At 36.3% G+C, this 14,024-nt stretch overlaps 2 protein-coding genes and 1 long non-coding RNA gene across 4 annotated transcripts in view; 1 reads left to right on the forward strand and 2 right to left on the reverse strand.

Annotated features, from left to right (window-relative positions):
* Positions 1-9,941, forward strand: part of LOC110381639 (uncharacterized) — a 49,458-nt gene extending 39,517 nt beyond the window's left edge. For both annotated transcript variants that reach the window (XM_064043245.1, XM_064043244.1), the window contains one exon: positions 40-9,941. In XM_064043245.1, coding sequence (XP_063899315.1) covers positions 40-4,770 — 4,731 coding nt within the window. In that variant the 3' untranslated portion in view covers positions 4,771-9,941. The remainder of the gene's footprint in view (positions 1-39) is intronic.
* Positions 1-14,024, reverse strand: part of LOC135119229 (uncharacterized) — a 150,814-nt gene that overhangs the window by 133,369 nt on the left and 3,421 nt on the right. The window lies entirely within an intron of this gene.
* On the reverse strand, positions 10,269-13,384 carry LOC110381646 (uncharacterized). Its single transcript, XM_049839924.2, has 4 exons — positions 13,284-13,384; positions 12,329-12,448; positions 11,549-11,752; positions 10,269-11,107 (listed from the first exon to the last, which is right to left on the reverse strand). Exons 1-4 carry the CDS (start codon positions 13,321-13,323, stop codon positions 10,620-10,622), a joined length of 852 nt encoding a protein of 283 aa, XP_049695881.2. The 5' UTR covers positions 13,324-13,384; the 3' UTR covers positions 10,269-10,619.

The raw sequence follows: 14,024 nt of genomic DNA on the forward strand, positions 1-14,024 counted from the left end.
TTAAATAACAAAACTTATTTCTAAAAATCTTGTTTACAGGTAATGGAACCACCACAAATACAAGTTCATCCGGCTTCAAATCAGCCAAGAAAATCACCATCCCGATTCTCAGTCACCAGAAACTATGACTCAGTATACAACCCCACTCCCACCCCCCCTAATAGTCCCGCTCAACCCAACATATACGCTCAACTACAAAATGAAGTTGTCACTCAACTCAAACATGAAGCTCTGACTCAACCTAAGACAGAATTAGTCGCTCAGACAAAGAATGACAGCACTCAAACAAAAAATGAGGTTGTGACTCAGATCAGACATGATGCTAATATCAAATGTGAACCGTTGAGTAATGAGGTTTTAGTTAAATCTGAACTGAGTGAAAGTTTAGATGCTCAGGTTAAAAATGAAGTACACACTCAAGTTAAAAGTGAGATAACTACGGTTAAAAGTGAACCGGTCGTTGATATAGTACAGAAACCAGTTAAGAAAGTTATAACTGCGCAAGTTAGGAGTCAAGCTATGAAGCAATCGAAACTAGACCAGTTAAACCAGGTTCAAAGTGAACCGACGGTTCTAGTTAAAAGTGAAGTTACTCTACAATCAGATAGTAAACCAACAGAAACAGTTAAAAATGAACCCAGTGCTCAACTTTTAACAGAAGAAATCACAGTTAAGAATAATGTTACGACTCAGATCAAACATGAGCCTAATAAAAGTGAAGTGAATGCTCAAACGCAAGATTTGTCTACAATTCAGGCTAAAAACGAGTCTGTAAGTACAGTGAAAAATGTTGTAACTACGCAAGTACATAATGAACCGATTTCAATAAAAGTTGAGTCTCAAATTCAAGTCAAAACTGATCAAAGTAATCAAGCTACTCAAAAGGTTGAGTCTTCAAGTCAAATAAGTAATATTACTGAGAACAAATCTACTAAAAGTGAAGATAATATAGTAGTAGAAGCTCAACTTTCAACAGGCTTTCCAATTGAGTTGTTGAGTCATATTGGACCTACACCTCAAAGAAATGATACAGTGACTCAATTCAACACAGAAGCTGATGCTCGGTCAAGAAAACAAGTTGAGTCTGCTCAAACTCATACAGATGTGGCGAAATCTTCGAATATTGAATCAAGAAATGAAACAGTTACTAAATTAAATACAGAATTAGTGACTCAACATAGAAATATACCAGTTGAGCCTACTAGTCTAGTAAATATTGATGAAAAACCAATACAATCTATAGTAGTTGAGCCTCCAATTCTACAGAAAAATGAACCAGTTACTCAAAGCAAAACAGATTTAGTTCAAAATAAAAATCTACCAGTTGATTCTACAAGTACAAGTAAAATCGACATCAAAGACACTCAAAAAACAAGTGTTGAGCATCCAATTCAAGTTAAGAATAGTTTGAATACTCAACTACAAACAGAATTAGTGACTCAACCTAAAAGTATACCAGTTGAGCCTAATATTGATAAAAATAGTGGAATTAAAGAAACTGAGATTGATCGTATACAAACTCGACTATCAAAACTCGAATCAGAAATATCTACAAAAACTGTAAATCAACCGGTTGAGCATAAACAGGACAAAACTATATTAGTTGAGCCTGTAATTCAAATAAAAAATACCGCAGCAACTTCAATAGCAACAGAATCGAAGACTCAAACACAGAATATACCAGTTGAGCCTAAAGATAAGACAAAAGTTGAGCCAGTGAGTCTAAAACAAATTATAAATACAGACGCTCAACTCCAAACTGAGCTTCCAACTCTATCTGAGTCTTCCAGTTCCAAAAAACCGAGCATAGACTCAAAGACTCAACTTAGAGACTTATTAGAGACTTCTAGTAAGATTAAAACGTCGCCCTCGCATTCAATTTTACCCAAAACTTCTATAGCAACTATAGAAGAATCACCGGAATGTGAAGAAATTGAACTCAGTGACTCAGACGTGGCGAGAGATACTCAAACACAGAGTACAAGTGATTCTAAGACTAAGACAAATGTTGAGTGTATGGCAGTAGTTGAGCATGCAGTTTTTGAATCAAAAACGAGTATTGAACCTCCAAAGACTGAGCTACAAAACATTGAAACGGATAAAAAAGTTGAGTCTAAAGACTCTGCCTCGAGTGCTCAACTCGAGAATACTCAAACGAAGTCAGACGCGTTACGTGATAAAACTGACCTAAATGTGATAGATCTTAGTATTAAATCAATATTAGTGCAAAGTGATTTAAAATATAGTGATGTGGTAAAAAGTGACAAAAACACTGGCGTCAAAACCAAAGTGTGTAGTGACAAACATACAGACAAAGCTATGGATAATATCGTAGCTATAACAGAAGATTTAGGTAATATAATTAAAGAAATGAAAGTTTTAGTTAAAAATAAAAATAGTTTAGATGAAACAGTACCTGTTGATAGTGTTCTACTTAAAAAGAATAAAAGCGAATCGAGTCTGGATAGTCCAGATTTAGAAGTTTCCAGACTTATGGAAAAGAGGGTAGAATGTGTGTTCGATAGCAATTCGTCTTTAGAAATTTCTGGAAGTTCCATGGAAAGTCTTAACGAGCAGAATAAAACTGTTCAAGAGCTTGATAGACGGAAATCCGGTACCATCCTTTCCGCTGAAGGTAGTATGGAATCTACCAGTGACGTGACTCCTGTTAACAGTGGGAATTTTCTTAATCTTTCTCTCAGTTCTAACGAAAGTGTATCTCCTATTTTTGGCAAAACAAAGCTTATACATGACTCTCTTTCGAGCTTAGAAGCCAGTGTCAGTTCTTTAGACTCTGCCAAACATGATCGAGTTATGGTGACATCAGCTGACTCGGGAATTGAATATTCTTTACAACAGCCTTCAGAAAATAGGGAAGATAATTCTTCTAATGAAGGTACTTTGACGAACAACTCGAGTCTAAGAGAAACTGTAAGAAAGCCCGAAGCCTATCAGATAGGGGATACTATAGCTTCTTCACCAAAACGAGCGTCGAGTCTACTCGATGTACCAGCGCTAAAGAATAAAGGATTGGATCGTATGAGAAAGATTTCCTGGGTAGCCCCGTCTTCCAGCTTCCATATACCCCGGCCAGAAGAAAAAGAAGCCAAACCTTCTCATTTAGAGAAGCTTTTAAGTCTATTCCAACACCCTAGTAGTATTTTCTCCAGAAGTTTAACAAGTGATGATGAGAAAAAATCTACATCGAGCACTCCACCTAGGAAAGATTCTTCTCTTACCAGCTCCTTCTGGTCCTGGGGAAGCACGATAGAGAAAGATAGAGAAGAAGACAGCTCAGAAGCCACAGACTCTACTCTATCAGAAAGAGTCCAAGTCTCCTTCGTAGACGAGTCGTTTTCGAGAAAGTTAGACTCAAAAACACCTTCGACAGACACCGATAATACGTTGAGCGAATTCCAATCGTTTCCCACGCAAGAGAGTGAGAGCGTAGAAGAAAGAGTTACCAAAACCACCGAAGATATAATAGTACAAAATTTAGACTTAAGTGTAATTAGTAATACGAAGAGAAGTGTAGATAGTGAGAGAATGAAAGATGATCTCGTAAGAGATGGACAAGAGAACGCAGAGAAAGAGATAGCCAGGCCTCGGTCGTTCGCGGCCGTTCTCAAAAGCTCTGGTTCTGAAAACTCCTTAGATAAGCAAAACAGTCCCGATAGTGGTCAGCCAGTTGATAAACTACCTAGTAAAGTTATAAGAGGCATCAAAGAAAATATAAGCCCTGAGAACACACTAACTTCAAGCATGACAAATACTAAAGCATTAGCTGTTGAATTAGAAAGACAAGTTAAAAACCCAAATGTTTCTGAAGCAATCAAAAGTGAACCTAAAATTGAGGAAGTTAAGACACAAAGTGATCTAGCACCTATAGCTACAATTGAAGAAGCTGAGGACGATAATCCTTTACAACTAGCTTACATAGACGATGTTAAAGTCGACTCGGATATTACAATCGATACTCGGGTCGCGGAAATCGATAAGGGAACGAAAATCGAAGGTATCGATTTAGGCAAGGATGCATTGTCGTACTTGATATACGAGAATCGAGACTTTGAAGTTGGGGCCGGTAGTGTAGTCAAAACTACAGTACAGCAAGGTTCGTTAGCCGAAGAATTAAAACAAGCAGAAATCAAAGAAATTATTGATTTATCACCTGAGCTAGTTGTCGAAGAAAATGTACAAGATAAAGTTTTTACCGCTAAAGAGATCATCGGGTTACGAACATCGCCGATCATACCCGAACGTGCGAAACTTAAGAAGTCGAACTCTCTAGAAGAACTATCACAGCTTTCGGACGAAACGAGCCCTAAAACGAAGACTATAGTTTTCAAAGTCCCTGAAAGTACGCCTAGGGACATTCCTGAACGAAGATCCAAATTACGCACTCGAAGTGGTTCTAGCCCGAAATCTCTGCCTGAGAGTTTGAACAAGCCGTGCCCTTTAACTAAAATGGAATCAATTTTATCCAAAAAGAAGAAAAAAGTATCTTCCTTAGGCAAAATTGCCCGAGATTCTTTACTAGCTTTGAACATGAGTGAAGAAGAGATAGCAGAATTCAGACGTTCTTACAAATTGACGTCTGTCGAGAGTCTGAAGTCGTTAGAATCAGTGTCAGAAAGTGGAAACTCCGTTGATTCTCGATGCAGGGCTTGTCTAAGGCATTCTCAAGAGAGCTTAATGTCTCTAGATTCGATCTCTGAAGATTGTCGTTGTACGGAAGAATGTGAGAAACCAGGGAAATCTACGAGATAATAGGTGTGACTATATGGTTAAAAATTGTATTTCTAATTAGTCCCGTCTTTTTAATTAACCAAAAAATATTGGCCACGTATTTTTTATTTAAGAAAACATCAAAAAATCACTACGATTTAAGACACTAGCCGTTTTACCGCTTTCCGTGGGAACTACTGCCCGTACCGGGATAAAATATAGCCTATGTTACTCGGGAAGAGTGTAGCTTTCTAATGGGCAAAGAATTTTTTTAATCGGTCCAGTACTTTTTGAGTTTATCCATTACAATCAAATGAAAATATATTTGTTTCTTTATAATATTTTAAGGCTTTGAGGGAGTGATTTATATAAAATTTGCACTCAAAAGTAACGTGACTAAATATTTTGTTTCTTCGTTGTTTAATGTTTGTGAGAGAAAAGAAAAAATACGTAGCTATCCATTATTTTTTGGTTATCTAAAAGATGGACTTAATTTTTCGTTCGTCATGCCTATTGCAACGGGAAATTGTTTTTTTTTTCTTGTCTATGTAAATGTATAGAGAATATTATTTTTAAGACTTTATGTTGTCTGTTGTTGCTTTGTTTTTTTTTCTAGTAGAGGTGTGAGTTGGATAGTTTTTATCGATATCGATACTTAATTGATTGAAAGAAAATAGAGTCATATTTGGTCTTATCGAATTTATTAAAATGAAATATAGCTTCTTGGGGCTTGGAGATCAGATCCCCATCTATAATACATTGAAATAGTTAATCTTGAATGTACATGTTTTATCTCACGAAAGCGGATAAGCCGTACTTATGTGCAATTAATGTATAATTTACTTGTAAATGTACATACCCGTGCATCGGAGAGCACGTAAATATCGGTCCTGCTTGTGATCTCTCTCCGGTGGTGTCGGATTGTCGTCCCATCGCGCTATGAGAGTGAAGGAATAGTGAGTGCACCGCAGTCCAAGCAAATGGGCCTGCACTATAATATGTCCTGCGCAGCTGACTGATCTCCTTATATGAGAACAGCCGCCGTAGCCGAAATCGGCCGTGGACGCCATTATTAATTATTACATGCTCGTTCGCTCTCAGTAGTGGCCGAGTTGCCTAGCTATACAAAAACTATGTGCATGTACATTTACTACACACACAAGTAAGGATCACCCGCGTTCGTGAAATAATGACGAATTTTAAAAATATTTTAAACTTTCAAGAAAAAATACATAAGTAAAATATATTCTTATTTATTTCTTCAACTTACACCTTTGCAGACCCTATTAGTGAAATACAGTTTATGAGACCGATACACTTACTGCGAATTTCTATAAGCTATCTATCCATCGTTTTGCGATTAGATATTGAAAGACAATTTATATGGAGCTAATGCCAAAAGTATATCTTGGACGCCAATGGCTGATAAAAAGGTGAAGGAAAACATCTTGAGGAAACCTGGACTATATAGTCTGAAATCAGCAACCCGCATTGAGCAAGCGTGGTGATTAACGCTCAATCCTTCTCCGTGTGAGAGGAGGCCGCAGCCCAGCAGTGGGACGATAAAAAGGTTGTAACAGTAATGTCAAAATTCAATCGTTAATCTAAAATCAGTGGATAGATAGGTTATCGAAGTCCAACGATAATGAAATGTATATTGACAAGACTTGGATTCTACCAAAGCGAAGGAAATTTTTGAGCAACCAATAAAATATTTCCGTTTAAGGATATTACTGTGTGGGCGGAGACGAGATATTTAAATACCATAATTTTATTGGTTGTTTAAAAACTTCTACGCTTTGGGCGGAGTCTAGCCTTTTAGACCTCTGCTCGTAGGTAATATGGACTTAAAACGTTGATATATAAGGCTTTTTCTTAATAAAGAAAAGTTGTATATAAAGAGAATATTTATCTCAATTTAAAAATCATGAAATCTTAAATTACCATAAAAAAATGGGAAATATGTTTTCAAAATTGACTCTTCACGTAATCAGAAGCCAGAAAGTCTGATGACCAATATCAGATAGGCAGTCGCTCCTTGTGGCACACTGGTACTCAGCTGCATCCGGTTAGACTGGAAGCCGACCCCGACATAGTTGGGGAAAGGCAATTCAATATAACGCAAATTTTGAATTGAAATAAATGTTTTGACTAAGAATGGACAAACGAAAATCACTGGAAAAATCATTTTTGAAAGCAAAGTGTTTCGAATAAATGCAAAAGTAATTCTTTCATCTTAATTTGTCTTCGACAAAACTACTAAACCGATTGAAAGCCATTTGACTACTGAAAATGGATCGGTCATAGCTAAATGGTGCAAACTTGGCATAGCTATATCTGGTGTGTCGTACCTAATCACATTAAATCCTATCACATATACTTTATGATATTCTATAGCGAATTGTAAAAAAATAACCTAATCCATTCAGTGGTTCAGCCACAGGAGTCATTTTTAGTTTACATTATTTACAACATCATGTGTAAAGCAGAGATAAAGTTAGGAGTATCGAATGTTTGACCAGTTGACAGCTGTCAGTTTTCAAGGGAGAATTTCCGTTGTTTGTAATGACTGACTCTTATATGGTGTTCTAATTCTCGCTCATTTTTATTGTATTTACTTTGTTTTAATTTTTTTCGTTGTGCTAATCGACATATATTAACCAGTATATTAACGTTTTTAATTTAATGTGATTAGGTACGGCACACTCTGTATTTTCATTATCGTGCGTTTGACGATAGTACCATCTATGTAGGAACACTTTTGCTTTCAAAAATTAATGGTTTCTCACTATAAAAACTTATTGTACGGACTGAAAAAAAAATAACGAAAAAATTGTTGTACTTGTTTAAAGTAAAATTTCGGTATTTCGTGTAGAAATTGAAATTCGTTCTATCGTTTTTTTTTTTGGATTTTAAATTAAAATAACGAATGTGTACTTGAATAGTATTGTAACTGTTTATTTTTATTATAGTATTGTTTTTCTAAATTTTATGTATGCGGGTAGTCAGAGTTTTGTATATATTTTTTTGGTGATTTTGAACGTCATAGTTGAAGTTTTCACAAAAAAGACAAGACAAAAGTGAAAAGACTCTGTCTACCTAATGAGAAGATTTTTTTTTGAAAAATCCAATTTGGAATTTTGTAATGTAAAAAAAATAGATCTAGAGGATATGTCTAATACTAAAATATGAGAAAGAGAGATAATTTAAAGTCGGTCGAGGCGGCTGTTCTCTCTAAGGAGATCAGCCAGCTGCGCAGGACATATTATAGTGCACAAGCATTTGCTCAGACACAGGTGCACTCACTATTCCTTCACTCTCATATCGCGATCATACATTTCTTTAATATTCTCTAGATCTATAATTGACATGAAATTAGTTGACTAATGCTAGGTTTCCTATAACAGACGTCTGTTTTCCTAAGATGGTAGTTTTTTTGACATAAGCCATTGAGCAAGGTCAGAGGAGATGCCATAAGGCAGGTAGGCCGGTCTTTCTTCTAGGTCAAATACGTACGCTGGGCGTGACCGCAACGAGTATAATCATCGGCACGAATCTTGAGCGCTAACCTTCACCTGCGCAGAAGTGATTTATTGGGTCCCTTTTGTGGTATGAAGTGAGGCGCGGAGGCGGGGTAAAGCGGTGATTGGCCCGCAGCGCATCGCGTCATAGCCGTCACTCGGGATTGGTTCTTTGCTAATAAATCACTTCTGCGCAGGTGAAGGTCGGCGCTCAAGATTCGTGCCGATGATTTTAAATCAATAAACAAACGAGACATTTTTCGATGATTTTTGGCTGCCCAAATAATGGATGGATTTCAAAGAATTTATATGAGGGTGGAGCTAGTAACGTTCCTCGTCCCCCTCGCACCCGCATGTTGTCGCGCTACTTTCTTAGAAGATTTTGCGTTATGACATCTCCGCTAGTCATTTGGTTCTCCATGCTTAAGCCTGTTTGTATAGTTATCGGCACGGATATTGAACCCTGACCTTCACCTGCGCAGAAGCGATTTATTGGTTTATTGCCTTAAGTGTACAGTGCGCAAAGCGATCCCCACTCTTCCGCCGAGAGCTCAATATCCGTGCCGGTAACTGTAAACGCCAGAGTTACCGATTACTGTTCGTAAGCAAAACGGATCGTTTTCTGTATATAGGAATTGGGCATAAATTAGTCTTTGACTATTCAAGTACTTAAATTTGAAGATTTTTGTAACCATAGACAGAATGACATGAGAAATTATATTTTTTGAATATATCATGCGATTTTTTACCAATTTTCAGTACAAATTCTGACTTATAGGTACATCCTAATATTATAAAGCCAAGATTATATAATATAATATTGCCTAATATTTTAACAATTTGGTTTGGTTGAAAGCACTAATCTTAGGAACTATAGTTCCGATTTGAAAAATTATTTCAATGTAGCCCATTTATAATATATGCTATGCTATAGGCTACTTTTTTATCTCGGTGCGCGAAGTAGCTTCTACGGGACGTGTTTCAAGCTAGTTTCTTCATATTACTAAAAATATAATTTTCATGTCATTTTTGTTCTATGGAAAAAATAATATTTAAAGTATAAATACGTTATGTATGTATGTAAGTTCATACGAAGAGCGATTTTTTGAAAAAAATAAAATTGTAAATAAAAAAATTTAAACATGTACAGAAATGTTTGTTCCGAAATTTTTTATAATAGCGATAAGAGGTTTAAATTTAAAAAAAAACTTGAAAAACTTAAGGCTTTATACAGACGTGCGATTTTTTTGTCGCTGCGACTTATCGTTTGCGACTAACGGTCTTGTCGACACTTAATGTATGAAAATGTTATATTCTAACAATATATCAAATTGATGTATTGGAAATTTTTTCTTAATATATTATAGATTTTGGGATTAAAAAAAAAGTATTCGATTTTTTCTATAATAATAATAATTAAAATTTAAAAAAATGTGTATAAAAAATATATACAAAAAACTGTTTAAGAGAATGCATTAAATACTTATGTCGCGAGGCTCTTCAGGTATTTTATCGGAAATTGTACAGCAATTTTGTACAATAATAAATAAATAAGGAAGTTTTTTCAATCTATCTCGGGAATTGCTGGACAATTTTTGATATGAAAAACGTGCCTCGAGGTAAGACCAAAATTCTGATCATGTAACTTTGACTTCATAATATATTGTACATATTAAAAGCTTTTAACGTCAATTTTGTGTTTTCTTTTGCCCTCTATAAACCCATTTTTAACCGACTTCCTAAAAAGGAGGAGTGGGATGGACTTTTCAAAACTACCTGTGCCTCAGCTCGCCTCGCCCCTCCGCGCCTACGCGGTTTTGAATTGCACTCTAGGGGTAGGCCAGACAAGACTACGTGGAGTCGGTTTTGCAGCGATTCGTTTCGTCACTAACTTCAATTTTTAGTACAATGTTTTTAAATTGAAAGATATAAATGGCAATATGCTAAAAACGAGGCCGAGTTGGTAAATTAGATGACAATGTATAAATAAGAAGGACAAGTCACAATAATTGATGATCTTTTATTGAAGCTTTCTAGTAGATGGCGTTGTAAAAAAGACGAATTAGTTTATTAGAGGCTATGTCATTTCCCTGTTGCTTAGTTATAAAATTAGAAGTTTAATCATGTGTCCAATAAATAATTTTGTGGCTACACTTATAAGTTCCCAAAAAGAATATCATGTACTAAAGGAAATGTATATTTGTTACTCTTTCGCAAAAATTGCTGAACAGATTTTCATGAATTTTTATAGTATGTATTAGGAATACAAGCTATTTTCCCGGATTCTCTGGTATTATACAACTGTACTGTTATTTTATTTCATTTGGGAGTGTTAAAGACTAATTGTATTCTATATTAGAGCCTCAGAAATTAGTCCAAAAGAATCCCCTTCAAATCTTTCATAAGAAAATTTCTGGCATGGCTATTATTCCTCAAACCACGCTTAAGTAAAGATTTTGGCACGTCATCGCCTTCTATATCCGGGTCATAGCCACTCCATCTCTCTTCAAACATAATGCGTCTCAACTTCTTCTTATATTCCGGCTCTTTACTTATATTCTTCTTAGACCAACCTTTTTTCTGTTTTGACAGCTTGACATTGACATTGACAGCTGTGACATTCGTAGTTTTTTCTTCAGATTCAGTATCTGTGGTAGAATTCATGCTTCTTCTGCTATCTTTTGGTGGACGTTTGATACCTTTAGCTCTGGCGTCTTTGATGGCTTTTTCTGGCATTCCTGGGTTTTGGGCAGCGTATTCAGCTATTTCTTTGTCTTCCTGCTCCTGTCGTTCCTTCTCTTTTTGTATAACTTCTAGATAGAGATTTCTTTCAATGGCTAATTGATTAAAGTCGCTCTCTGAAATTATGTCAACAAATCATTTTATTTCATTTAGACCTTTGCATTTTTTAAGCACATCTTGGACTCCAATGGCTGATAAAAAGGTGAAGGAAAACATCTTAAGGAAACCTGGACTATAAAGTCTGAAAATGCTCAATCCTGCTCCTTATGAGAGGAGGCCTCAGCCCAGCTGTGGGACGATAAAAAGTAAAATCACACAATTAGCCCTTCTTTTTCTTGAACGACGTCAAAAATCATCAAATGACGGCTCCGGCTGTGGGTAAGCAGCGGCGAGGGAGTGTCAGACTCTTACTGACTAAAAACCGTCGTGTTCCGTCGTAGGCATTTTATATACCAGGGCCGCGGTAACTCGCGCGAACAATCCCGCAGCCCCGGCAGGTCTAACCCTGCTGGGCCCCGCTGTAAATGGTACAAGAACTTACGAATTACGACACTTACGAATAACTGCATAACCATTCATGATTTCAGTGATCGAATGTTTACTCTTTTTATAATCTTTAGGATTTGAATAGTAACGATATACTCTTAGCATATGCGCGAACTTATCTACTATCCCGGAAGTAAGCAGACCTATCTCATATGACAAAGTATGTTTATATGATTCTTGGACTCCCTCTGTTATTCGCACTTTCCACTTTGCATCTGAAAATAAAAACATTTCTGAAACTTACGCGAATATTAGACATTTAAATAAAACTACTTTTACGCTTTTCTCGCGGTTATAATAATATTATGTAATCCCGGACTGCCACGTTGGTCTAGTGGTCGCTAGCGCGGCTGCTGTGCTCGAGGTCTCGGTTTCGATTCCCGGGTCAGGCCGAAATCGCTTTGTAGTATTTTTTGCATATCAACGGTTTTTCGAACGGTTTGTGAACTTCTTGTTCCTTATGTACCTACTCTCCTTTTATACTTCCGTACGTACTCACCTTGTGAATTTCCATATGTACTCCCCTTATATACATCCTTATATACTCTCCTTATATACTTCCCAAGGGTGCTAACATAAAGAAACAGGTTGCCGATACAGGAAAACCTGTAAGGGTAGGTACCGATCAGTACAGGTATAATATTTCAATACAATCCTATTCACTCACTTATAAAGAAACAGGTTACCGTTTCTATAAGAGTAAGAGTGAGTGAATAGGATTGACTCGATATATGACCACCTTTGTAAGACGACTAAAAAGTCATGGTGTATATGAGTTTTTTATATTTTACCTTTACACATATTTATAGTCATGTTAACTAACTGTATAGCCATAAGTCGGTTATGCCAAGGTTCGTCCCAAAGCAGACCCGGCTTTTCCCTTTGATTATGACAGCAACCGCATAAGTAAACTGAAAAAAACTCACAAAATATGATTATCTATACTTACTTACAATAAATCTGTAGAGAAGTCAATTCTGTACATCTATACTAATATTATAAAGCTGAAGAGTTCGTTTGTTTGTCTGTTTGTTTGAACGCGCTAATCTCAGGAACTACTGGTCCGATTTGAAAATTTCTTTCAGTGTTAGATAGCCCATTTATTGAGGAAGGCTATAGGCTACTTTTTATCCCGGTACGGGAAGTAGTTCCCACGGGATGCGGGTGAAACCGCTGGCAGAAGCTAGTTAACTATATTTCCAAAATAACTATCTATAAATAAATAACTATAAATAGGGGGTGTTTAGTGATCGATACTGATGCCTAAAATGCTATTAGAAAAATTTCTGTCCGTCTGTCTGTCTGCCGGTATGTTGGTTATAGAAACAAAAACTACTCGACGGATTTTAACGAAACTTGGTACAATTATTCTTCATACACCTTTGCAGGTTATAAAATACTTTTCATCAGCTAGCTAGATCATTATCAAAAGTTATTTCACTGTTCGAAAGCCACACTCTTCCCGAGTAACATAGGCTATATTTTATCTCGGTACGGGCAGTTCCCACGGGACGCGGGTAAACGGATAGTTTAAAATATTTTTATTCACTAGACTAGCTTTTGCCCGCGGCTTCGCTCCCGTCAACTGACTTCTCTACTTTACCCTATTGTTTTTTCATAAGAACCTTCTCCTGACAATAACAAACACAACAAAAAAAGAATTAGCCAAATTGGTCGAGGCGTTGTTGAGTTATGCGCTTACCAACACATTTTGCGATTCATTTTTATATTATAGATTAAACTTACGTATTATAATAATGTGACTGATTTTAATTCGTGTATACATGACTGTGATTTTAATGCGTGTATGACACGTAGACACAATAACTATTAGTACGTGTGTACTTAGTAAGAATCTAATTAAAATTGGTTATATTACCAAAACACACAACTTAAGTATTAATTTAAATTAAATACATTAAAGTAGTAGGAAATGCTAATAAAATTGCATTTGAAAACCTATTAATAGTTATCGTCTATCAAAAGGTTTACAAACTTTTTACTAAATCCAAGATGGCGGTCTTATCTAGTAGCTGTGCTTTAAAAATACTATGTGTAACTTTATTGTTACTATTTTCCTGTGAGTATTTAATTAATTATTTTATGCTACTCATCATCATCTCCCGAGCCTTTTCCCAACTATTTTGGGGTAGGATTCCAGTCTAACCCGATTATTGTTTGTTATTATACAAATTAAAATTATATATAGTTATCGGCACGAATCTTGAGCTCTGACCTACATCTGCGCAGAAGTGATTTATTAGCAAAGAACCAATCCCGAGTGACGGCTATGACGCGATGCACTGCGGGCCAATCACCGCTTTTGCCCGCTCCCGCGCCTCACTTCATGACACAAAAGGGCATTTTTAACAACACACCACGCGGGCGAAGCCGCGAGCGGAAGCAAGTTACAATATAAAAAAATCTTGACTTGATGACTTTTTATCGAATAAAATGCCGCTAAAGTCAGTATGAATATAAAAAATG

The sequence above is a fragment of the Helicoverpa armigera genome, chromosome 31 (genome assembly GCF_030705265.1).
Source record: "Helicoverpa armigera isolate CAAS_96S chromosome 31, ASM3070526v1, whole genome shotgun sequence".
NCBI classification, from domain to species: Eukaryota; Metazoa; Arthropoda; class Insecta; order Lepidoptera; family Noctuidae; genus Helicoverpa; species Helicoverpa armigera.

Bases quoted from the DNA above. Each gene is read 5' to 3' on its own strand.
- LOC110381646 (XM_049839924.2), bottom strand. From the start codon at position 13,323: ATGTATACACGAATTAAAATCAGTCACATTATTATAATAC. The intron at 11,753-12,328 runs GTAAAATATAAA...TTTTATTTTCAG, and splicing joins GACTATAAATATGTGTAAAG to ATGCAAAGTGGAAAGTGCGA. The intron at 11,108-11,548 runs GTAAGTGTCGTA...ACATAATTTCAG, and splicing joins GAATGGTTATGCAGTTATTC to AGAGCGACTTTAATCAATTA.